Source organism: Gymnoscopelus microlampas (genome assembly GCF_963454915.1).
Source record: "Gymnoscopelus microlampas genome assembly, chromosome: 11".
In the NCBI taxonomy this organism is placed as follows: Eukaryota; Metazoa; Chordata; class Actinopteri; order Myctophiformes; family Myctophidae; genus Gymnoscopelus; species Gymnoscopelus microlampas.
Window position 1 is genome coordinate 3,848,604 of NC_139948.1, and position 19,462 is coordinate 3,868,065.

Genomic DNA, 19,462 nt, shown 5'->3' on the forward strand with positions numbered 1-19,462 from the left:
ATAAACTTTACAGATCATATAAAAAATACAATTATAAAAATACAAGTTAAATTCAGAAAGATATGGCCGAATCAAATCTCAACTGCTCTGGATCAAATGCGCAAAATATACAATTATTACTATCCACCCCTTGGGCGGGGGGGCGTCCCGGGGGGGGGTCCCGGGGTGGGGGGGGGGGGCACGCAGGTGGGGGGGGGGGGGGGGGGGGGCTGCGCCAGAAGAGCGCAGATATGGTCGATGGATCGGATGGCGGACCCTACGTGGCGCTCGTGGCGCTTTGGGCAGTTGTCACGGCGGTTGTGGCGTCCGCAACCGCCGTGGCGCTCGCGGCGTCCGCCACAACCGCCGCGGCGCTCGCGGCGTCCGCCACAACCGCCGCGGCGCTCGCGGCGTCCGCCACAACCGCCGCGGCGCACGCGGCGTCCGCCACAACCGCCGCGGCGCACGCCACCGCCACATTAGGATCTCGCTGTCTCTCAAAAAGAAAGTGATAAAAATATGAATTGACCAACCACAGACCTCTTTAGACAAATCATGGACCAACAACAGACTTCCATTAAAGCCCAGCCAATCAGAGGCTTACCTGAGTTTTTCACTGGTAAAACCTGGACTGACCATGTGGGACTAAGGAAAACCTAATAGGTGAAATCCAACCCACATTTTATGTTAGGGTCACGTGCTTCGTCCCACATGACATATATCTGAGGTGGCATGAACCTGTGTACCAGTAGAGTCTCCCTGTAAAAGCAGGGGTGATATGGATCTAGACTTCGTGCAGGGATGCGTAGTCCTGCAGTCTTAACACCCATATGGGAAGCAGGTTTGAGCCCTGCTTTGGCCAAACACATTCCAAAGTACACATCGTCAATGGGGAGAAAGGTAATGGTCTTGGACATGTTGTATATGACCGAGGCTGTGTATCCTGACAGGAGGAACCCACCACCACCACAGTACGGAGGGTACGATTCTGACTTCTGCACCTGAATGGGGATGTAATATTTGCTCGCTGGCGTCCGGATGGGACCCGCGATCGGGATTAGGTGCCCAACAAAGAGGTGCTTGCTGTTGTCTTCCTTGTTGTCATCCATGGTGCCCAGGAGGTACTGCACCATGTTGTCTGTGTTGGCAAAGATGTCATCATCCCCGTTGAGGATGAATTGGACATGTGGACAGTTCCTGTACATCCACTCCATGAAGAGGAACTGCTTCAGAGTGAGGTTGAAGAAGGAGTCGTTGAAGTCCCACTGCACAATGTCTCTGTGCTCGTGTTGTTCCAATTCTAGCATCCGATTCAGCCTCTTATGCTCGTACCCCCTGCCTGTTGTTCCCAAGAGGAACACCCTACGGATCTTCTTGCCCCTCACTGACCTCTCCTCTCCCCAGGTCTTACGTAGGACTTCTCGTCGGTCGTAGTTTCCGGGAGAGCTCTTAATGGCGAGCAAGAAGAAGACATCCTCGGATCGTTTGCCGCCCCCGCATTTGTCAGGGACATCCAGCAGCAGTGGGAAGTGACGGCAGTGTCGGTAGTACAGGAAGTCTTGGATGTGACCGGGAAGAGAGGAGAAGCCTGTCACGTTGTCGGCCATGGATTTGTTCCTCTCGCAGGTTGGCCAGGAAGGTTGAGAAGAGGTCCTATGGCCGGCTGTCGTTCTGCTGTCAGCTTCCATCCTTGTCGGAGCGGCTGTCAGCTGTTCTTCCATTTCCACCTGGACATACTTGGCAAGATGGTGGACGCCCTGGACGGTGTCTTCTTTCTTGAAAAGGATGATCAAGCATAACGTCCAAAGCAGCACTAAGGCTATCCGCTCCACCCTGCAACACAGCTTCCTTCTCATCCTCGACACTCTACAATGGGACAGACAAAACAATGTCACACCACACTCACCACAGAAAAGGCTGTTCTGCTAAAAACTATAAAAATAGCAGATATACAAGCTCATAGCGCTACGTGCTTGTAGATCTGATATTTTTTGAAAAATAGTGAACATTTTGGCAAATCTTTGAATATTAAAGATTTCTCTTTTACAAGTTCTGGGGGTCCCTGGAACAAAATATTTTGAGATGAGGTCCACGGTCGAATACATTTAAAAAAAAACAAAAACGGTTAGGATTTAGAAGACATTTGGAGAATCCCCAGAAGCAAAGATTTGAGTTACAAATGTTCGCTTTAAATATATATATATTCAAAGATTTGCACAAAATGTTCACAATTTTTACAAATAATAGCAGATCTACAAGCTCATAGCGCGGCACTCGGTGCCCCGCTATGAGCTTGTAGATCTGCTATTTTTGAATAGCTCAAAGACATCTTAAAATGACACGGTGATGCGTTCCCGGTGTTAATGGGTTGGCCGGTGAAACTGGCATTTTACCCAAACATCCGTGAACCTGTGTGCATGTGCATTCACTTTTAAAAGAAAAAGAGCTTGTACATCTACTATAAAGCAGGTAATCTACTATAAAGGGCACAATAAAGTGACCAAAGCAGGTAAAAATACACATGATGTAAAAGTAACTTAATCCCGGTCAATATAGTTTGTTCATGCTTTGACAGACAGGTCTTCTTCTGAAGTAGACCTGTTGGTCGAAACAGACTGCAAGGAAGTTATTTTACAATGCGCGCGGACTTGTTTAACAGCATGGCTTTCACAGACTATTAGATTACCGGACATTTACTTCAGTGGCGTCAGTTCAGCAAAAGCTAGGGTATGGCAGCATGCACGCGACCTATGGCAGCATGCACGCGCGCCGGGGTGACCTCATGCACGCGCGCTGAAATTTTTGTGCGGTTCTGGGCGGGTTGGGTTCGTTTTTTTCCAGTTTTTGGTTACTTTATTTCGGTTTTAGGGTTAGGATTCGGGTTAGGTTAGGGTTATGTTATTTAATTCTTATTTTTGCCTGATTTTCCCGATTTATTATCAAAAAAGTACTTTTTTTTTCTCCCCTGGAGCCAGGGTATGGCAGCTGCAATAGCCTGCCATACCCAATTGACGCCCCTGATTTACTTGTAACAGAGTATTTCTACATTGCAGTATTGATGCTTTTACTTAAGTAAGATATTTGAGTACTTTTTCCACCACTGCCTACATGGCTGGACTGGAGGCTCAAGTTGAACTTTCTTAGAGCTGTCATTTCTGTAGAAAACAGGAACTAGGCTACATGGCCATATCTAGTGTAATTTGACATCATACACTGACAACAACTTAATTTATGCTTCTATTTTCCATAAATGTCATGAAGTTTTACGTACTGTCCTGTCCTTAATATTTGTAATTGCGAAATGATATATTTTTTTAAATATTAGACGGTATAGGCTATATAGGTATATTTTGAAGAAGTCAATTCCGGCTGTATACAATTAATAATAAGTCTTAAGAAATACACTGACATTATGTTGTTTTGACATTGTGTGATTGTAGTGATCATTATAGGCTACAGTCAGAATAGCCTCATTAATTGTCGTCATCTCACCATCACCCTTCTAAATTAATTGGAACATAATCTGCCTCTTCTCCTGACAGATTAAACTAGATTATAGCCTGTTAAATAGTTGTAAAGAAACTCGTCCTTACCGTTAACAATGTTTAGTGGTCCCGAAGGTGTTGTTCCTCTGTAGGAAGTATAATGATCTATCTCAGCATAATGATTGTGTGCATGTGGAGCCAGAGCCAGCCCAGCTCGCCTATGTGCGTTGTGCGTTTACTCCTGCCGTCCTGTCGCTGCCGGCCCGTCGACCCCAGTAATCATATCGTTTTAAAGATTACCAGGTGGAATGCAACCATACAAGAATCGCAGTATGCAAGGCATGCAGTGCTAGAATCGCCAATGGAATTGCAACTACTTTGAACGTCAATCGACATTTGAAGAAGGTGCACACAAACAAGTCGATCCAGATATAAGTGACATGTAGCTAATGCTACAAGAAAACTACTCTTCTATGGCCATGCATGCAGTATCTCATAATAAATGAGTTTCATCTGTAATTCATGTAGGTCTACAAGGCATTTTATGACATCTGTTAAACCCATTAAACCGCTGAGTGCAAAGTCACCCAGGCTAACTGAACGCGCAAAGAAACAGTACAAGGTGAAAGACTTAGAGGTCAAGAGGAGTGCCCGAAGGGATAAGAGAACCTTTGTGGAGAATCTGGCAAGTGAAGCAGAGACGGCTGCAGCTAAAGGACAACTCAGTATAGTGTATAGGATCACCAAACAGCTAAGCGGTCCAAGGAACATCTACACTAAACTAGTTAAGGATAAGCAAGGTAAACTGATAACAACTGAAAGGGAACAAGCTGAAAGATGCGCTCAACACTTTGAAGAAGTGCTCAACGGACCAGAACCTGAAGAGCCTGCAGATCCAGAACCCCTGGATGACATCGCTATTAACACCGATCCTCCCTCCCAAGCTGAAGTACAAACGGCAATCAAGGTCATGAAGCGGGGAAAAGCCCCTGGAATCGACATGCTACATGCAGAAATGTTGATGGCAGATATCACCACAGCCTCCAGGGTGCTGACCGATCTCTTCGCCAAGATATGGGAGCAAAATGCCATACCAAGGGAATGGAGCAAGGGCCTCATATGCAAGCTCCCTAAGAAAGGTGACCTGAAAAACTGTGACAACTGGCGAGGCATAACACTTCTGTCCGTCCCTAGTAAAGTTCTTTTGCAGGATCCTTCTTAAGAGATTTGATAGTGCCATAGATGTCAAGCTTAGAGAGGAACAGGCAGGATTTCGCAAAGGTCAAGGTTGTATCGATCAGATCTTTACCTTACGCAACATCATCGAACAGTGTATTGAGTGGAACGCACCCTTGTATATTAACTTTATAGATTTTAAGAAGGCATTTGACAGTATTCATCGCGAGAGCCTATGGAAGATCCTACGGGCATATGGAATACCTTCCAAAATGGTCAACATCATTGGAAAATTCTATGAACACTTTGAATGCAGTGTCATCCTTGATAATACCTTGACAGAGTCATTTCCCATTAAATCTGGAGTAAGACAAGGCTGCATCCTCTCCCCTATTCTGTTCCTGATTACCATCGACTGGGTTATGCGTCAAACTACATCAGACCGTCCCCGTGGAATCCAATGGACCCTGTTCTCCTTTATGGAAGACCTTTGCAGACGATCTGGCAGTCATGTCATCCACTCGTAACCACCTCCAGGAGAAGTCTGACCGGCTAAGCAATTATGCAAAGCGAACTGGTCTGTACATCAACCAGAAAAAGACCCAGGTGATGTGCATCAATGCCCCAACAGCACCTCCAATCACCATCGATGGAGAGCCGTTGGAATGTGTAGAAGACTTTACATACCTCGGAAGCCTCATAAGCAGTGAAAGTGGAACGCAAAAAGACATCAAGACGCGTCTCAACAAAGCAAGAGGTGCTTTCAGCCAACTTCGCAACATCTGGAAGTCTAAACAATATAGCCTTAAAACCAAACTCAGGCTCTATAATAGCAATGTTAAGTCTGTCCTGCTATATGGCTCTGAGTGCTGGAGAGTAACAAAACAGGATATGAGAAAGGTTGACGTCTTCCACAATAGCTGCTTACGTAGGATCTGCAACATCTTTTGGCCAAATAGAATCTCAAATGAAGAACTTTATAAGAAGACAGGCAGCGTGCATATGTCCCTTGAGATAAGGAGACGGAGGTTAAGATGGCTCGGTCATGTATTGAGGATGCCCAATGAAAGGCTACCCAAAGTTGCCTTGAGATGGACCCCAGTTGGGAAGAGAAACAGGGGTAGACCAAAGATCACCTGGCGAAGGACAGTGATGACGGAGCTGAAGGAGATGGGTCTTTCCTGGGACGAAGCACAGGCCAAAGCACGAGACAGGATTCAGTGGCAGTGTATGATTGCGGCCTTATGCCCCAACCGGGACGAAGAGGATAAGTAAGTAAGTAAGTTAAACCCATTAAGACATGAGGCCGATTCTAGAAATGTCAGACACACACAAACAGTTTTCTAAAAACTATATCAGTGGTGCTCAAACGTTTTTCATGTCAAGGACCCCCGAAATTATATGTATTTGGCCACCGACCCCCATCTCAAAACATTTTGTTCCAGGGACCCCCAGAAGCAAAGATTTGAGTAAAAAAAAAAAAAAGCTATAGCTATGAGCTTGTATATATGCTATTTTTTAATAGCCAAAGAATAAAATAATGGTTAAAGTGGTTAAAAGTATTGTGATGCTATATTAACTCAAATGACACGGATGCTGTCCTGGTTTTAATGGGTTAATATGCTATTTTACAGATGAGGCCCAGCACAAGCAACACTTCACAACAGCCTCCAATCTCCCAGTTCATGGACACCGGTGTACATCAGTACAGCTCCACTCATCCAAAGCAAAAAGCTATCACCAATGCCATACTGTCCCATTTAGTAATAGGCTCGATGCACAGCAGCCATATTGGAAAGAAATTGGGCCTCTTCTTACTTCCTTCACAGGTTTTACCAATGATACTAATGAAGGCTCTGTTCCATTCTGGTCAGGGTGCTGATATTGTGCATGTTGGCTCCCTAGAAACACTCCATTTTGGTTCCCAAATGACCCCTTATGGTGGGTGTGTACACTCTCAGAGTTATGGGGGTCCTTGAAAATAAGACAACCACTATGCCACACTAAATGGAACAGAGCCTTAATTAGTATCATTGGTAACACCTGTGAAGGAAGTAAGGAAGGGGCCCAATTCATTCCCAATATGGCTGCTGTGCATAGAGCCTATTGACTGCAACTTGCCCTTATAGACAAATTGTTTGGTTAAAACTGCTACTATGTGACTTTCCTCTTCTACCCCGGATTTGAACGCGGCTTCCTGTGCAAGTGCCGACATTTTTACCATTGTGATAAATTCTGATAATAGAGACTGCCTGCTTGCTCAGGGGATAACATGAATGTGTGTCAGATCCTGTGTCTAGGTTGAGACATGGCCTTTTTACATGATCTAAATGGCTCAATAGAAGAGCAGGGAGACTAACTACAACCACTCCGATATATGGTATTAACATACTCTACCATACAGATGGAAAAAAATAATTTTATTCATTACAAATGTTACAGAGTACAGTACAGTATCTGCTTTCTGTTGGCCTGGAAGAACCCTTGTTTCAAAATAAACGCAAATTCTGATTGGAAACAAAACGGTTAGGACTTGGACTTGATTTGGGACTTGCCTGTGTTGACTTGGACTTGACTCGTGACTTGAGAGCAAAGACTTGAGACTCTACTTGGACCTGCAACATATCTGATTCAACCTGTTGCTGTTTTGTTGTCATGTTGTGTTCTATTGTTGCATACTAATGTGATTCAAGCTGTCTATTGTGGTCATATTGCGCAGTATGTTGTGTAGGCCTACTAATGTGATTTGTGTTCTATGTTGTCATTAGGACCCAAAGGCTGTTGTGTTGTGACTGCTGTTGAAGGTAGTGAGTTGTGACAGGGTACAGCAGTATACAAATACTAGGCTGTGTATGTTGTGTTGTGCTGTTGTTGAAGTTGTGAAAGGGTGCAGTATACGTATGCTAGGTAGTGAGCTGTGACAGTGTACTACTGTAGGTTGTGAATTGTGACAGGGTGGATGTATTGTTTCATATGATTGGCTTGGCGGCAACATCTCTTGTTTATGTAGGCCTTTTCCTCATGAACGTTATTCCTCTTTCTTTCTTTCTTTCTTTCTATTCAAGCTCTTGTTCTATTGTTGTCAAATTAGGACCTAATGACTGGGTAACTAGGTTGCTTATGTTGTGTTGTTGAAGTTATGTTGTTGTTTTGAATATTGGAAATACTCCATTAAAGTAAAATGACTTAACATTTGACCTAAGTACAGTACTTGAGTAAATGTACTTAGTTACTTTACACCACTGGCTGCATGAGAACAATGCCATGTTGACTTTCATCATTCATTCCGCTCTCCTTCTCTCCCTTGTGTGTCTCTCTCTCTCTCTCTTCCCAGACGTGTTCTTCTGTCTCTGTCTGGCTCTGATGGTGGCCAGCCTACTGGAGACCATCCTCATCACCAATCTCCTGTGTGACTCCAGTTGGAACATCACTCCGGTCCCCGATGGGTCCAGGTGTTCGTCCTACATATCCTGGGTCCTCTGCTAGGCCTTCCTCCAAAGCCCAAAGAAAAAACAAACTCAGGTATGGGAATAGTATGGTCAGTGGTGTAAAGTAACTAAGTACATTTATTGCAATTTGTAGGTCTTTTTTTTACTTTACTGGAGTATTTCCAGTTTTCTGTACTTTTACTTGAAAACTTTAGTTACTAGTTACTTTGTAGATTTTGATTATTCTTACAAAACATGCATTAACCACTTCAGGCCTATATACATTCCGGCCATTTGAAAATAGCCAATCTACTCTAAGCTCACAATGCGTCGCATCGCAACACATTGTGAGCTTGTAGATCGGCTATTTTCAAAATATTTTTTATACATTTCAAAAGTTGTGAAATGGTACATTCTGCATAATGAGTACTTTCTACTTTTGGTACTTTAAGTACAATTTGATACCAATACTTTTGTACTTTTACTCAAATATATTTTTAATTCCGGACTTTTACTTGTAGCAGTATTGATACTTTTACTTAAGTAAAACATGTGAGTACTTTTTCCACCACTGATATGGTAGTAGTTATATGATCATAAAACAGTTTTATTCTACTATAGCACCCTAACCAAGTCCACATTTCTATATACATCTGATTCTGTTCGTCCTCAATGGAACGGCGACGTTTACAAACTCTTCTCATGAAAGCAACACAATGCATAGCATCCAATGAAAGGAAATAGCCACGTACATTTCTCTTTTTCGCTGAGCATACATGCACTGAATAGACACCTTAAGAGACGACGTCACACTGATAAGAACCAGTATGCACGCGCAGGTCGGCAGCAACTGAACCCCACCGCTCATAAGATGCAAAGTGGTCACAGTCTCACGTGTAAAAATGCATCCCATCTAACATTCAGATGCTGTTTTTCTCCCCGTATGGAGGCAGAATGCTTAGGATTTTCACTGTGATCTCTCGCTCTTGAAATATAATCCTTGTTTTCTGTTGTGTGTAAACAATAATAACAATTCAAAGCAGTTTTCCCACAAACCCCACCTCCAGTGGTGGTCATAAGAACGGAGGGAGCACTCTATGATCATGGCACCAGAACCTGCTTGGCTGGCGCAGCTGCAGCCCGTCAAACCTAATTTATGCTCCGTCCCGCTAAGGTGTCGCGCACAGAGAACAGCCGAGAATAGCAGACGACCTCCAAGCTCACAGCGTTTGCATCCGCGACGCGGTTGTGAGCTTGTATCATAGAGGTATAATAAAACTAGAGGGCGGATTGCCCCGCCCCCAGCTATCATTTCAATGAATGTGCTCACTGGCGTTTTGAAGCACCCGGAAGCCTGCCGGAAGTAGAATTATTGGTTCGATTTTGACCACACGTAGAATTATGAGCATGCGCACTAGTGTCCTTTTTGCGTTCTACGGCAGCCCGTGTGTCAAGGATTGAACGCGAGATATTTATTAAATACTCTCGAGATGCCTATGTATATGTAAATGCATATGTATTTATGTATAATATGTTTACATATTTATATCTATATATATAAATATCTCTCAGTATGTTTTGCTCGCGCATGTATTTTCCCGCCTGCAGTTCCAGCTTTGGCCACTGGGGTGGCAGCTTCAATGTTTCTCAGCAACTCTGGGGGCTTGGCTTGTATGTCAGCTGTTCTCGGTGCGCAATACCGTTGCGCGATGAAGTATATATGTCTCGCTAGGGCGCACCTCACTAGCCTACACACAGAGGAGGTTGAATGAAGTGAAACCAGCGCACCCCAAAACAGCAGGTTTGGGGATCTGTTGGGAATTGATTACATGAAACAGTCACCTGTGTGTCCAGTCTCAATGTTTGTAGACAAATAATTGGTCTATTAGGAGTAGGCCTAATGTACCTGCATGTGCCAGAAGGGCCAGATGATGTCAGTTCAGAACTTTGCCGTTTGTATACACCCCGTTCACTCAAAGCTAGTGATATTTACCTCCCATGACCAGCTATTCTACACTAATGTCATGCATGCCTGTTTCCTAGAAGTGAACGCCTGCCCTCTGGTGGCAGTGGAGGACATGGCTGATGGGAAAGCTCCAGAGGAGAGGGGGCCTGAGGTGGGGGATAGGGCCCTGGAGGAGATGAGGAGGCTGGGTAAAGACCTCCGGGCCATCCGCCTCCAGGTGGATCGGCAGCTGACAGGGAACCAGAGGTCTGAGGAGTGGGTCCGGGTGGGTTTCATCGTTGACCGCCTGCTCTTCATCTTCTACATCATCTTCATAGCGGCCAGCTTCATCACCATCATCTGTATCTGGGCCAGCCCACATGCAGCTGATGTGCACTAGATGACCACTGTTTGTTACAAGGCCCATTATAGGCTCTATATGCACAGCAGCCATATTGGGAAGAAATTCACAGGTGTTGCCAATGATACTAATGAAGGCTCTGTTCCATTCTGGTCAAACAGAGTCGGGGGGCTGATGTTGTGCATGTTGGCTCACTGGAAACTCTCTCCTACACCAGTGGGTCTGAAATTGGGGTTCAGGGACCCTCATGGTTCCTTGGGGGTGTTCCAAATGGCCTCTTACGGGTGTATAACACTGAGAGTGTACCAATGGAATTTGGTTCCATTTGTACTTTCTCAGAGTTATGGTAGTTGTTGAAACTAAAAAATCTGAGAACCACTGTGCTACTCTAAATGGAACAGAGCCTTCATTAGTATCATTGGTAAAACCTGTTAAGGAAGTGATACTATGGCTGCTGTGCATAGAGCCTATAGAGTACAGAAGTCCTGATGTCACTCGTTCATCCCCTGGGTCGTAAAGTAATTTCTCTATGGAGAATAACATTGGTAGCCTGGGATCCAGCCTGCTTCGCTACGTTCGGCGGACTTTGTTTTCTCTCTCCGCTTCTCAGTCTGGAATGCCTCCTATCTCCAAGGGAGGCGGGACATGCCAAACGTCTCGAATCGTGCCGTGGCTTCTGATTGGTCTGTGGTGCGGGGCGGGACAAAAAAAACACTGTGATCGTTGTGATTCGTCATTCATTTGAACAACCTCCAATCAGCAACGACGTTGCCTAACGTAACATTATGTAGTTCCAGTGTAGTTCTACAAAAGGAGTCAATAGGAGGCATTCCAGACTGATAAGCGAAGAGAGAAAAAAAAGTCCACCGAACGTAGCGAAGCAGGCTGGATCCCAGGCTATAACATTGGGTCATCTTAGAATTGTCTCATATAAGAATTGTGGTCCAAAAAAAAAATAATGTCTCGTGATATTGTTAGGGAGGAGGCTCTGAATCGTTTATGATAGCCAGTCACTCATATTTGATACAGTCTGTTTCTGGCGAAAATGTAATTAATTCGGCGTAAATAACATTAGTGTTTTCTCACCGTCAGTTGATGCTTCATATCCATAAGAGTAAAATCATTTGTTTATTTTTGGAACACAGTTCTTATATGACGCGATATTAAAGACGTCTATGGGAATTCAGAATGGGGGTGGAAAACCGCAACCCAGGTAGGATGCATAAATTACGTCAGACATCGGTGCATTGTAGACCAGGGGTCTTCAACGTTTTGCAGGCCAAGAGGACCCCTTAGCTGAGAGAGAGAGAGATGAAGCAGGGACCCCCCACTACATATTGGATTCATGTTAAATGGGTTGCTAGACATTTAACGACTTAACCCCTCAATACTTTGTAAACTTGATCTTTGCTCGGTACTTGGTCCTTTTTTTTTTTTTGAGGGGCCGTACATAATTGTAACATCCGTGGCCATGGGGTCAGCACTTTATATTTGAAATATGAACCTTATAGATGTTGTTTGACGTCGACATGCACGCACGCACGCACGCACGCACAGACAGACAGACAGAGAGACTTATAATTTAAATAATGTTATCTGCTATCTAATGTTATCTGATTTGAATAAAGTATTCAATCAATCAATGCGTGCATCAAACATCTGTTCCACATTGTGTGTAATACAAATAAAACAGCTTGATGTTGCTTCTATTGCTCCGGATTCGAACCCAGGATCTCACGCTAGGAGAAAAGCCTTAATTAGCAGTAAACCGCTGGACCACCAAACAGCTGAAAGACAAGATGAGAGATGTGTGTATTACCCCAAAATGTGGCTAAGTATACAAAAGGAATACAATACGCTATGATTTATAGCCTATTAGGCTGTTTCAAGAACTGTAAATGCTTAATTATTCTATTCCCTCAGAGTCAAGGTTTTTGCTGAACCTGAACAGAAAACTCTTGGTTAAAGATGAATGTTAATTCCGCGTAGCGGCCCGCATTTCTAGTTGTATACATTTGAAAACTTGTGAAACGGGACATTCTGCATAATGAGTAGCATACTTTTTACTTTTGGTAAGTAGGCTACGTTTTGATACCAATACTTTGGTACTTTTACTCGACTTTCACATTTTGAATTCCGGACTTTTACTTTTAACAGAGTATTTCTACATTGCAGTATTGATACTTTTACTCTTAAAAATGTGAGTACTTTTCCCACCACTGCCTGTGACCAGGTCAGTCTACACTGATAAACCAGCAGTGCTTCCCAAATGGTGTGTTGAGGCACACTGGTGTTCTGTGAGACAAGTCCAGGTGTGATAACCACACACTATTATTGCATTATACGCAATACAACTATACAAAAATATTTATTTTATACTAAAATAGCAGATCTACAAGCTCACAACACATCGCAGTGCCTAACGTGAACTTGAAGGTCTGCTTTTTTTGCTATATGGACACAGGTGTGCCTTATGATTTGGACTTGGGAAACCACCGTTCTACCACATCATTTCACATGCCAAGCAATTGGTGTCTCATCAGTCAAATGTATCCCAATGAAAACTGCACAGTAAAATCATCTGTGTTCAATTTAGTTTTCCTAAGATTGTACAAATGTAGCCAAATGGACCCGTACGGGTCAGACAACACTGATGTTAGTGGAGTAGAAGATTAGGCTTAACACCTTATGTTGCCCCCAGATGCATCTAATATGGGACTATAGCTTGGAAGAATTCCACTGTTTTTTGAGTTGTCTCCAAGAGTTGCTGTGCAGTTTTGGCTTCATAGATGTGTTTGACAAACACTTGAATCTTTGCCTGCCATGACATTTTATGACAGGGACAGAATGGTTGATTGAAAGTTTTGTGAGATTGCTATTATGGTTCGGGTTCAAGTCGTACTGGCATCACCATTTCCTTTACCTCTACGAACAACCTACAGCAGACAGCCTGTTGACACACTCAAGCTATAGTAAATAATATCTCAGACGTCTTGTATCTCCATATATCTCCGTAATACGACGGTTTGATGCCTCGGCATGCGTTGGCCAATCCCCAGTTCAGTCATGCATGTGTGACCATGCCTTTATACTCTAGGCTAATATACTTAATGCATATGATTAAATGTTCAAATTATGGACATCTACTTTGATTACCAGAAAATCAAAACACAATGTCAGAGCCGGCTATCTCTATGGTGCCAAAATGAGGCCTATTATAAAGAGGCACTTCCTTGGCTAATACTGTCTGCACATGCATAAGACATTTGGTTGATGATCTGTCCAGTGGTTTCCAAGATAAGTCCTAGAAATAAACATACAGAAACACACAGAAGCGGAAACATAATCTCCCTTGCCGAGCACTAGCAGAGATAATGGGCCTCTTCCTTATTTCCTTCATAAGTGTTACCAGTGATACCGAAGGCTCTGTTCCATTCTGGTCAAACAGAGTCAGGGTGCTGACATTGTGCATGTCGGCTCACTGGAAACACTCTTCTACACCAGTGGGTCTCAAAGTGTGGTCCAGGGACCCTCGTGGTTTCCTGAGGGGGTTTCAAATGGACCCTTATGGGTTTGTAACTCTGAGTGTACAAATGGAACCAAATGGACCCGTAGGCTACAACACTGATGATACGTGATGTATGATACGTGTTTTTCTTTATTAGTTATTCTATTTGTAGTGGCTCATAGGAATAGACTATGTGACAACCAGGAATAGTTTGGTGACCACAGGAGAGACTGGTGACAGCCGGAATGTAGACGGCATCCCGGGAGCAGTATGGGTTAGCGCCCCAGGCTGTGTCTTCCGTGAGGAAGAAGCCCAACAAACCCACGGTGAGGCCTTTAGGAGGGCCATTCAATCAATCCGCAAGTGGAGCCTGCAGTACCACCACGGCCCAAGGAACCATCACACCAGAAGGAAATGTTTGGATCGGGGCGGTGCACCTGATCTGGCGCAGCGCTCAGGTCCTGGACCTGGTGAGACGAAGGAGGAGCCCGGCCAGGAGACAACCCACAGAGCCTAGTCCCTCCACGTGCCAGAGCCTCCCCGAGTCTGGACTGAGTGGCCCTGTCTTGCCCTATAGGACTGACCGTGGGTAGCTACTGGGACGTAAGTCGGGGCTTGATCAACCCTGGCTGGGTCACCTGGCGAGGGTGTATGTTCTATGTTGCGAGACCCGAAACACCCGATGACCCCAGGCTACAACACTGATGATACGTCCCAGTTGCATCCATGTGATGTTTTTCTTTATTATAAATCATTACTTAATATAAATGATTGCACTGACTGTGGCGGCCAACCATTGTCTAATTTGGATGGACCTGGGTCCACCCGTCACCACAGACCACCCTAGAAGGTCTAGGTCCACCCATCACCTCAGACCACCCTAGAGGGTCTAGGTCCACCCATCACCTCAGACCACCCTAAAGGGTTTAGGTCCACCCATCACCTCAGACCACCCTAGAGGGTTCAGTTCCACCCATCACCTCAGACCACCCTAGAGGCTTTAGGTCCACCCATCGCCTCAGACCACCCTAGAGGCTCCAGGTCCGATATCACAGGTCCGATATCACAGGGAAACAGTGATATCATAATGATTGTAACACATGAATTATCACACATTATAAATGATTACATAATAAATTACTTATGGTCAATTATAAAATAATAAAACCTCTTTCACAAACATGGCTGACTGACTTCCAGTCAGATGGATATTAATACTAATGTTATGAGGAACTCTGAATGTGTGTGTGATCATTTATTTAATGTTTCAATATAGTATAGAACTGAAAAATTATGTTTGTGTTTTCTGATAACAGAAACTATACAAAGTAATTTGATGAACCGCCCACACTAATTGGGAATCCCTCTTCCTTTGGTGTGTCGCCCAGGTGGCCCTAAACCCTGACCTTTAACCTAAAAAAAACTATGGCTATAAACCTAACCTTAACCCTAACCTCAAAACCATGTCAACCTGGGCAAAACACTGGGAAAAGACAGAGTCTGCACACTAATTATTGTTAGCCTTGGCTATGCAATTAGCATTTTTCATTTGTGAACACATTTGTCAAAAAGGTTAATGATGTCATCATTGTGCTGCTGTTATGAGTATTTAAAACCAAGAGGCAAATTTCTCCTCTAGTGGCTCCAATTGAGATTGTATATCTTCCTATATTAACAATCTTTGTCTAAAAGCTGAATGGACAAACATGTATTTCCTCCTCTCTCCACCAAGGGGCAGCGATGACTCTCTGCTTCTCTGAAAACACTCCCAGGTGTTCTGTGAAAAGACAATAAACCAATAAGAATCAGAATGTATTAACTGTGTGAACATGTTAACACTTAATAACCCTTAATAACCTAAAAAAAACGTAATAACCTTCCCTTATAATAATAAATTAAACATTCCCAAATGATTAGTTAATGTGTTATTCATAACTTGTTAAATGTTTGTTAATGGTTATTGATTTAATGATGAAAACTATGCTATAAATAGTTAATAGATCATGAACAAGCCTCCCAGCACCCTCCCTGCAACTACAGTAAACATCAAAGCAGAAACAACTCAGTCCATTCAAAAAACGTTTGACCAATACTTTGTCAATAGTTTATCTTAGTAGGAAGGGCCGCTCAGTTGGTAGAACACTCTCCTTTGGACCACAAGGTTCTGTCTTTGATCCTGCTGGTGATGGAATGATCAGTGTTTTCAATGAACTGAATCATTGGGTAGGCTACAGTTCATTGAAATGTTTAGTTCAATGAACTTTAATCATTAGGTACAGTTCACTGAAATGTTTTGTTCAATGAACTGAATCATTGGGTACAGTTCACTGAAATGTTTAGTTCAATGCACTGAATCATTGGGTACAGTTCATTGAAATGTTTAGTTCAAAATAAATTATTGGTTCAGAGTTTGGCTGCATTGTGCCGTCTCTTCCCTGAACTGAATCGCAGGCACTTCACTTCCTGACTGGATCACCTTGATGTCCTCTCAGGCTATGGGATCTAAACTGTGTCTGTAAAACATATTTATATTTGATTGATGATGAAAGGCCAAACTACCAGTACCTATCAGTGTTGTCTGACAACAAATCATTTGATTATTAAATATGATTATTAAATTCATTATTACAAGAAATTAAGCAGAAGACAAATGATAATGTGAATTCACACGACCGGGATGGTTTTCTAGTTTTATACATTTTTATACATAAAAAAACAAAGTTTCCTTAAAAGAAAGAGGAAGTGAACCTGGGTGTGTGGGAGGAGTCTAAAGATTATCATTTGTTGTCGACACCAGAATACGACCTGATGGAAGAAGAAGAGACAATTAAAACACACAAATAAATGTAATGTATTGTGTGTATTCCTCCATAAAATGCATAAATGTACACACAATAACACAACAACACAACAACATTATGGTTCAGTCATCAGGGTCACATGAGTTCTGATGTTGCATCAGAACTCATGTGAACATTTGACACTGATGTATGAAAGATAAATGTGACAACATAGAACACAGTTTGACCTCTAGGTCGTCTAAACTGGTCTAAACCGGTTAAGCTTCTAAACCAATATAAACCAGTTTAGGTTGTGGCTTTACATGTTTGTTTGTTTGTTTGTTTGTTTGCATTTATGTGAGGGTTCCACATGGCATGTGATCCTCAGTTGATCTGACTTCATTTCTTCCACTGGTAGTATAATAATTAATAATTAATTACACAAGTCATGTTAATTAAACATGTTAACTAAACATGCTAATCACCTTGTTTCTTCCACTGGTAGTAGATGAATCCAGACAGGAACAAGACCAGACCCAGAACCAGACTTGATGCTCCCATGGCGACCTTGTTCTTCACTGACTCTGGCATGGAGTCATCTGACAATACAAATATTATATTAATTATATTATATTATATTATATTATTACAGTAGATAAAAACACCTTGATCCTCACTGACTGACATGGAGTCATCTGACAATAATATGACAACAACCAAACACTACCTCATCGGCCTACCTCATCTAGACAAGACACTTAAGCTCTAAGTAGGTGAGGCTCCTGTCATGACCTTCTCATTAGAATGGTAACTTTTTTATGATGTTTTAATGTAGGCCTATTTAGGTATTTGTATTGTGTTTTTTTTGGAGTGTTGTTTCTCCTTTCTGCAAAACAAATATCTTACATTTTTTTTTTTTTTTAAATCATTTTTGTCCCACGATTTTGTAACCCACATTTTTTCACCCAGTGCCAATTTCCTATGTAATCCTGGGCACTACCTACCCTCTGCCAGCCTAGGGAGAGCCCAAGCTGAAGCTCATGCCTCCTTCAATGCATGAGGAGCAAGCAGGCCGCTTCTTATCACCGGACAGGGGGGAGTTTCCCTGGTTGGACATAGCGCGTGGAAGGAACACGTTATTCCAACCAGTTCCCTTCTCCTCCATCAGGCGCCCCGGCTGACCAGGGGGAGGCAGTATAGTGACCAGGATTACTACATGTTTTTGTGAGGGTATTAACTACCCTAGGAGACACGGGGAGAACATGCAAACTCCACACAGAGTAGGCCCTTTCAGCAACCCCACCTAGGGTATGGGTGCCGATGACGTGGAGGAAAGAACACGCCCACAGCGTCCCTGGCGGGAATCGAACCCAGGACCTTCTAGCTGTGAGGCGACAGCGCTACCGACTGCGCCACCGTGCCCCCGAACAAACAAATACCTTACAAATAGAGAATAATCCTTGAACCCTTAAAACAGAGTGTAGTTTAACACATTACAGTATATTACAGTAACTGACCCCAGTCCATCATGATAGGTGCAGTCAGGCTGGGATGTTTCACCATGCATGTGATCTTCTCTCCTGATCTGTAACACACACACACACACAGACACAGACACACACACACACACACACACACACACACACACACACACACACACACACACACACACACACACACACACACACACACACACGATCACGCGATTCCTCCCGAGTCCCGACCATGTTTATACGTGTGTTCGTTCATGCGTGCAACCAATTAATGGGCCCTATTTTTTAAAGAATATAATAGGTGTCTATTAGATGTGTATTTCTATGTATTCAGTAGGTGTCTATTAGGTGTGTACCTGGGTGTGTACTCCAGGTAGGAGTGGTACTGGTAGTACCAGTCTCCATCAGACAGCCCATCGGTAGAGGAGAGACCAGAGGTCAAAGGTTCTTCGTCTCTCAGCCAGGTCACCAGGATCACTTTAGGATAGAAGTCGTAGCTGCTGCACCTCAGTATATGAGTGTGTTTACCACGACCAGGGGGAGTCTCTGACTTCAGTCTCACTTTAGGCTCCACTAGATAAATAAGATTATTATTATTATTATGGTTTCGAGGCCTATCAGGCTCGAAGCCTTATTGAAACCCTTGGCGTTCTTCTTCCGCCGTTTTTTCAGTTCTGGCCTAACCGTGTGGTCGCTTTTTAGGAAACTCTGCAATATGGTAGAGGGCTATGCCAAACGGTAAACGAAACCACAACTATCGGCCAAAGGGTGGCGCTATTTCACTCAATTGACTTTGAACAGGTACAACTCATGCCCTGTTTGACCTACAGCCATGAAACTTCGATACTCACATGCGTCTCCTCATGCCTAACAACTTCCATACTCTGACTTTTGACCTCTGACCTTTAGATTTCCCACCATTTTGAATTATATGAAAAACAGTAAAAATCTATCTCCTCCTGGGATCTTTGAGCAATCTGCACGAAACATTTTACACATGAGCTTTGGACCTATGCCGACAAACTGGCAAAGCGGATTTTCCATAAGTGAAAAAATGAAGCTTTTATCACTCATCACCAATCACACCTGTCTTCACTCACAACTCATTAGTGGCCTGGTGTCTTTTTCTTTGAAATAATGTTTAGTTTTTCAAATATTTAACTTTAAGCGCCCAATGCTACACTATTGGCCATGGCCATTTAAAGGGTAGCAACATTAACAAACAAATGAGTCTATACCTGTAACAATGCTCTATACACCAGGGAACCAGATTACTCATATGCAGTGTTGCCTTTGCCAGGATTCGA

The 19,462-nt window shown here is 43.3% G+C and overlaps 1 protein-coding gene across 1 annotated transcript; it reads right to left on the bottom strand.

Annotated features, from left to right (window-relative positions):
* Positions 1-610: 610 nt before the first annotated feature.
* Positions 611-3,594, bottom strand: LOC311055931 (N-acetyllactosaminide beta-1,3-N-acetylglucosaminyltransferase 3-like). The gene is made up of 2 exons (XM_084072205.1): positions 3,573-3,594; positions 611-1,845 (listed from the first exon to the last, which is right to left on the bottom strand). The coding sequence occupies exon 2, from the start codon at positions 1,833-1,835 to the stop codon at positions 636-638; it is 1,200 nt and encodes a 399-aa protein (XP_083928331.1). The 5' UTR covers positions 1,836-1,845; positions 3,573-3,594; the 3' UTR covers positions 611-635.
* Positions 3,595-19,462: the final 15,868 nt, after the last annotated feature.